The sequence below is a fragment of the Alexandromys fortis genome, unplaced genomic scaffold (assembly GCF_014885135.2).
Source record: "Alexandromys fortis isolate MF-2015 unplaced genomic scaffold, M_Fortis_MF-2015_v1.1 scaffold_75, whole genome shotgun sequence".
NCBI lineage: Eukaryota > Metazoa > Chordata > Mammalia > Rodentia > Cricetidae > Alexandromys > Alexandromys fortis.
In genome coordinates this window covers 1,456,682-1,464,249 of record NW_026067956.1, presented here as the reverse complement: position 1 = coordinate 1,464,249, position 7,568 = coordinate 1,456,682, and the positions used below count along the sequence as shown (strand labels likewise).

Here is a 7,568-nt window from a genome sequence, read left to right as displayed (position 1 = left end):
ACCAGCCATATCCGCTCTGGGGTTCACTGAGACCCTGCCTTATTGAATAATGTAGAAGATGATCAAGGATGATCCCTGACATCAGCCTTGGGCCTGCATATACAGTCTTGCATGTGCCCACACACATGCAAATATATCCTATGTACATAGTACATACATATCACACACAACTGGAAAAAATTAATTTTTTTAAAAAACCTAAATATAATATGAACCTTGTAGCAGTTTAAATGTCCTTATAACCATGTTATTCAAACTCAAAAAGAACTGGAGCTGTCACTTGGCAGCAGAGCCCTTTGCACCTCCAGCTTAGCTTTGATCCTAAGCTGCACCACGAAAGAAAAAAGCCAGTGATGGCGCACGCCTTTTGTTCCAGCACCTGGGAGGCAGAGGCTGGCAGATCTGAGTTGGGGTTGGGGCCACCCAGATCTACATAGTGAGTTCCAGGACAGTCAAGCCTACGTAAAAGACCCGGTCTCAAAAAAACAAACAAAGGAAGAGTGAAAGTAGAATGCCTCACTTACCCACTTATCTGAAACGACGGCCTTTCAACAAGCAAACATAAAAACGTACGCTATTTCTTAATTTCTCTCATGCACGTTTTCATACTCTAGTGTTCCTTATAACCCAGGACGCCGCAGCTCTGACCACACATCCATAAAGAACTCAGGAGCCACAACAGGCTAGCACTAACGTTGCATGTCAGAAGAAATAGAGAAAAAGGAGCAAAAGCAGCATTAAAGAAAACAGTGCAGAGGGACATGATGGTCGAAGGCACCTGCACTGTGGGCATCCAGTGAGCCCACACCCTACTGTGAAAACACCTCTGGGCAGAAGTGGCAGAGCCCTTGCACAGAGGACCACAGTGGGCCTTGGACAGTGGCAATCAGTCCATAGCGAGAGCCAGTGGTCTGCAGGAGTCCTCATGGTCTACAGGCTGTCCTGGTCCTAACTTTCAGCTCCTATATGCATGGTTTGTTTGCTTTCTCATCCTGAGATGGATTCTCACTGTACAAACTAGCCTAGCCTTGAACCTGTGACTCTCCTACTTAGCTACAGCTATTGGGATTCCAGGTGAGGGCCACCACACTAGGCTTCTCTAAGCACATCACCCAGTTTCTTTAAATGCAGGAACAGCTTGCCTCTGGCCCAGAAGGGTATATTGATGTGGGATTCCCCTCTGTAGGCTATGAATATGTTTTATTACCACTGGTTAATAAAGAAGCTGCTTTGGCCTATAGCAGGGCAGAATACAGCCAGGCTGGAAGACAGAGTAGGCAGGAAGACACCATGTAGCTGCTGAAGGAGAAAGACACCAGAACAGAACCTTACCGGGTAAGCCACAGCCTCGTGGCAATACACAGATTAATAGAAATGGGTTAATTTAAGATATAAGAGGTAGCTAGTAATGTGCAAACTCTCAGCCAAATAGAGTTGTAATTAATATAGAATTAATATAGTTTCTGTATGACTATTCGGATCTGAGCAGTCAGGAAATGAACAAGCGGGCTCCACCTACAGTATATAGGTGTGTAGGGGTGTGTGTGTGTGTGTGTGTGTGTAAAGGTTAAAGGCAGCGTTCATTCCCACACAAAGCTCACCCTTACTAAGGACAGAGCACGGAACCAGCATTCTCTTACCTTGTGAAAGAAGGCAGCACCTGTCAGCACCATGGACAGCTCACAGGAGTAGTTGGAGTTGTAGAGCCAGGATTGGTGAGGGATGTCCCACGCATGGTACCGGCCGGGGAAACCCACAATACGATCACGTGCCTCTCTCCACACCCTTGAAAACACACACACTTAAAATGAGTGCTTTTATCTGGATTGCTTTGACCCTTAGACTTTTGCATTTTTTCCTTTTATTTCCTTTTCCTTTCTCTTAAAAAAAAAAAAAGTCAGACAAGCAAATCAGGTAAATAAATAAAAAAAAAAAACAATGATTGTCATTAATAATCTGCACACAGGTGTCCCTCCAGTGTCTCGTGGGAAGGTCACATTGTAAGGCACTTCAGAAGGTGACAATCTGCTAAGAAGCGGGAGACAACCAATTCCTGTTTCTATAATTTCTTTAAAGGTTTGTTTGTAATGAACACGACACATTCACATGTAATGAACATGTTCCACAGAACACATATGTAATTTCTCTGCCCTGAGCTTCTCTGTTCTTCCTGCTCCAGACAGCACATGTGAGAAGCACTCAGATGCCACAGCAATCACTGTGAGGAGAACCCATTTCCTAAGCCGAGCAGGGCCCAGAGAGAAACTCACTGTGTAATGCTGTCCACTGACCATCAGATGGAGGCATCTGTAAATGCAAGAAAACTGAGAGAACTGGGTCCCACTTTGAGAATCTGAAAAAACGTGCAGTGTGCATGTTTGCATGCATGTGTTCATGTCTACATGTAGAGATCGGAGGACACCATGGTGGCATGGGTTCTCTACCTTTATGTGGGGTCCAGGATCAAACTCGGGCCCCTAGGCTTAGTGGGCAAGTGCCTCTACCTGATGAGCCATCTTGCTGCCCAGGAGAAACTTTTCTATCATTCCCAAATCTATAGCTAAGTCAAAACAAATACAATCAGTTCGCAGTCTCACTGGCTGAAACCGGAGCTGAAAGCACAAGTTCCAGGAGCCGGCAGCCGCTAAAGGCCTCAGAGACTACAGCTGCTGCAGCTGCCCGAGACCTCCTGAGCGGCTTCAGGGCATTTCAATCCCTGAAACAGTTTGAGAGTCACTGATCTAACAGACGATAACTCACAACTTCCACCACAAAACAGGGCCTTATAGATTTCCTCTTATAAACAACCAATTTTTTTTATTGCGGCAAAATACCATCTTAATCTTTTTGAAGGGTACATTATCTAGTAGCGTTAAAGACAGACAAGTTGGGTCACCGTCATAACATCTCCAGGATCTGCCAACCCTCCAGCACTGGAGGTCTAAGTTGATACTAGTCTTCCTTGGCCTAGCTCACATCATTCTTGCTGTCCATATGAATTGTACCTATAGTTGCCTCGTGAGCGGACCACACAATGGCTCTCTCCTCTGTTCCCACTTCTGACTGTTACAAGTGATTCTGCGTCCACTATAACAGCTCTGCACAAGGGAGGCCCCCAGAGAAGAGACAGGGTGTGCCTGGTACACACCCAACAGGGAAGCAATAACTAGAATATAAAGACCTCAAAATTAAACAACATAAATGGGCGAAGGAAATAAGTGGTTAATAAGTGCATGGAAAACTGTTCAGCACCCTTCATTACCAGAAAAAATGCAATCAAAATTACCTTGAGCTTTCGTGTTACCCAGTCAGAATAGCTGTTGTCAAGGAGACAAACAGAAACTCTAGTAAGGAGGTGTGGACACACAGGGCCCTGACACACACCGCAGGAGTCTAAGTTAATCCAGCCACTTAGAAAATCGGCACGGAGCCCCTCAGGGAGTTAAAGTACAACCTCTACTGAAAAGAATCCAAGTCAGCATCTTGCAGAGGTGTTTTTGGTAGCATTTCACAGTGGCCCGGGTGCCCATCCATTCTTAAGTCGATAAAGACAGTGTGGCACACAGACACAGGTACAAAGAGTGAAATCGTGTCATTTTTTAGGAACATGGACGGAGCTAAGTTCATGTGTGATATGGAATAAACTGGGCTCAGGAAGAAAAAATGTTTTCTATCATGTGCAGAAACGAAGGGGAAACGACATGAAATTAAAAGAAGCAAGCAGGGACAGAGGAAGAGATGGGTAAAGAGGATGCACATGCAAATTATATCCAATGGAGGCACAGAAATGTCACAATGAAGTCCCTAGCCTCGTACAACTGATATAAGCTAATAAAACCTAAACAAGGCATACTGTGTCTTCTGCTCTGTGTCTCCCTCTCCTGCCCACAGATGTCGGTGGGGATCTACCCCTGGAGACAGTCAGCTGTGCCAGTTCAGTTCTTGAAGGCTGGACCCCACATCCAAAATGACTAAAACGGATTCACTACTTCCTCACCACCCAGAAAAGGACAAAGAAGCCAGCACCCTCAGCACCTCTGTGAATTCAAACTCCTCAGAGCTGGGGCTCCTTTTCTCCGGCATTCTTGGGAGGGAAGCTAGGAGTATCTGAAGTTCTAACACCTCATGGCCACACCCACAGCTCCCAGCCCCTCAGTGGGCCTTAAGTGTGTCTTTCCACATCAAAAATACAGCCATTTCCCACCATCAACACCTGCAGTGGCAAAGACCATTCCTGAAGCTCTTCTAGGCTTTTCTCCTTGCGTAACAGGAAGAGCAACAGCTGATTACCATGGACACAGCCTCGTCAGCAGGATTTTCCTTTTCCAATCTCAGCTAGCCACAGACTTGCTTCAGTAATCCACCACGTTGGGGGCTGGGGGAGAGCTGACCTTTTGCCAGAAGTAAAGATGCTATTTCTGTGACCTATGGCTCAGTAGCAAAAAGAAGCCTAAGACCAGGAGGGTCAGGGGATGGAATGAAGACAGAGGAACTCCAAGGCAGTGGACTCCTGTACTTCTCAAAGTGAACTGCCTAAAATAAACTACTTTTTCCCAATTTATACAAACTAAAGTTGACAAAATACAATAAAAACAGTTTTGTAAATGCTACTAAAAACACAAAGTGAACACAGATAAATTAGAATTCATCAAAATTGAAAACTTTATGCTTGAAAGAATGCCACAAGGCGGTGCAAAGAGACGGGCTGAGCAGAGACTCTGGCGTGGAACATAATAGATACGCTTTGATCTAAAATAAAGAACTCTGGGCTGGAGAGATGGCTCAGAGGTTAAGAGCACTGACTGTTCTTCCAGAGGTCCTGAGTTCAAGTCCCAGCAACCACATGGTGGCTCACAACCATCTGTAATGAGATCTGGTGCCCTCTTCTGGCCTGTAGGCATACGTGGAGACTGAATACTGTGTACATAATAAATAAATAAATCTTAAAAAAAAAAAAAAGAACTCTAAGAAGGCAGCAATAGAGAGATAAATGATCTGCAGTGGCCATTTTTGGCTGTCAACTTGATTACATCTGGATTAACTAAAATCCAAAAATAGAGAGGCACACCTGTGAGGGGTTTTTGCTTAATTTGAAGCGGGAAGATCCACGTCTTATCTGAATCTTCCAGGCAGGAAGACACACCTTTAATCTGGATCTTTTCAACTGGGAAACCTCACCTCTAATCTGGACCACACCTTCTGCTAGAAACCTACACAGAGAGGTGGAAGAAGGAAGCTTTGCTCTCTGCCTGCTTGCTCTCTCCCTCTCCACCATAGCAAATCCATTCCTTCCCTGGCATCAGAGCCTACTTGTTTGGGACCCCAGTGTATTCTGAATTGTGACTGAACTACTGGATTCCTGGACCTTCTGTTGATGGCAGCCATTGTTGGGCTAGCTGGACCACAGCCTTTAAGTCATTCTAATAAATCCCCTTTCTCTACATATAGGAATTCATTCTATAGTTTAGGTTACTCTGGAGAACCCTAACACATAATCCAAACAAAAACAGGCCAAATATCTGATTCAACATTTCTCCACCAAAGGCATACAAATGGTCAACTAATTCATAACACGTGAAAAGATGCTCAACATCACAGTCGTTAGAGAAAGCAAATCAAAACTGTAAGGGGAACTGGGGAGATGGCTCAGTCCATAAAGTTGAAGCTGACTTCTGGCCTCCACATGTGTATATACATTGCACACACAAATCTATCTTGGACCACACCGCTTCACACCCACTTAGGATAGCTCTAAAATAAAAATCAGTGAGTGTATGCATTGACAAGGATAGCGGTAAAGTGCATGCTCACTAACCGCTGGCTGGAAAGTGCTGTGGCTACTTTGCAAAGCAGTTTAGCGGGACCTCAAAACATCCGCCCTCTGGCCCAGCCGCCCCACAGCTAGGTATGTGCCCAAGAGAAATGCTCCAGTCCAGACATGCATATGCACGGGCACAGCATACCACTGGGCTTCGCTAAGCAGTAAGGACCCAATGTCCATTAGTACAATTAAGAAAGACAGCATAGGCTGGTGGTATGCACCTTTAATCCCTGCAGTCAGAAGGCAGAGGCAGGCAGATCACTGAGTTCAGGACCAGCCAGATCTACATTGCAAGTTTCAGGCCAACCAGAGCTACACAGTAAAGGAACCCCTCCCCTTTTTTTAAAAGTTTTTGTTTTATGTGCATTGATTAGTGTTTTACCTGCATGTGAGTCTGTTTGGGAGTGTCAGATCCCCTGAAACTGGAGCAAAAGACAGTTGTAAGCTGCCATAGGGGTGCTAGGAATTGAACCCAGGACCTCTAGAAGAGCAGCCAATGGTCTTAACCATTGAGCCATCTCTCCAGCCATCCCGAGACCCTGTCTTTAAATAAACGAGGAAAGAACATAAGGCACCCATACAACAGGAGTGAAGCGCTGCTGCACGCTACGAGACAGACGGCCCTAGAAACACAAGGTAGAAAGGAGAAAGCCAGCCGCCAGCCACAGGAGGCCACTTATGCCCACAACAGGAAAATCTACCGAGATGTGACGTTTAGTGGGTGCCTAGGACTTAACAGGGCTGGAATATAAGCAGTGGCTGACGGATCCGGTTTCTTTTGGTGATAATGTTTTCTAAAATAGACTCTTGATGACCATATAAAAATGTACCCAGCTCAACACCTAGATGTATGAATGGAAGTATACATAAATTATGTCCAATAAATGCCACCAAATACTTGATTTCAAGCAAAATGTTCACTTGGGTGTTAGCACTAAGGCAAATCTAAAGCAGCACTCCAACTAATCCATAATTCACGTACGTGTGTAACTGACATTGTTCTCTGTGATGGAACAGGAATTAATAATTCATTTTCCGCAGTGACCCGGGTAACACAGTAAATGCCAACTTCCTGAAAAAGTTCTGAGTGCTCAGCGAGGTGTTTTCCTGACCTCACTGTGGAGGTTTCACACACGGACCTGAGCCCACACCAGTGACGACCCACTCAGAACCCCCAGCCCACTTCAGTCTGTTACAGGTAGTATGCCTCACTAGGCCACCTAAGCCCCCAGCGCACGGGCACAGTGAATCTGAGAGCGCAGCAGCACAGAAGAGAGAGCTAAACAGGCCTGCAACCCACCAGCTGGCTGCCACTTCCTATAGCTTTGCTCTCTGGTATCTCAGCTCACTGCTACAGACCATGTATACAAACTATAACTCCTACATCGGGCCCTAGGGTTGTGCTGGCTTACCTGTTTATTAATTTGATTAGACGCAGCCCTGGGCTGTGTCTGTGACTGCTCTGATCTTATAAGGGGACTCATCCCTTGGGATGGCTTTATTGGGAGATGGTGGAATCCCAGTTAGAAGGGCAAGCTTACTGGGGGCACGTCTCTGGGGGGACACCCTGTCCTGGTCCCTTCCCATCCTCAGCCATTTCTCTGCTTCCCGTCTGTCAGGACAGAGAGTCTCCTCTCCACCTCTGTCCTTGCCATGCTGGCCTGTCCATGTGCATGGAGCCAGGCACCCGTCGACAGGATGCTTCAAAGCCCGGTCAGATCAATCTTCCCCTGCGATGCTTCTATCA

At 45.9% G+C, this 7,568-nt stretch overlaps 1 protein-coding gene across 3 annotated transcripts in view; it reads right to left on the bottom strand.

Annotated features, from left to right (window-relative positions):
* Positions 1 to 7,568, bottom strand: part of Extl3 (exostosin like glycosyltransferase 3) — an 84,483-nt gene that overhangs the window by 869 nt on the left and 76,046 nt on the right. For all 3 annotated transcript variants that reach the window (XM_050152326.1, XM_050152325.1, XM_050152327.1), the window contains one exon: positions 1,641 to 1,785. In XM_050152326.1, the coding sequence (XP_050008283.1) occupies positions 1,641 to 1,785 (145 nt within the window). The remainder of the gene's footprint in view (positions 1 to 1,640; positions 1,786 to 7,568) is intronic.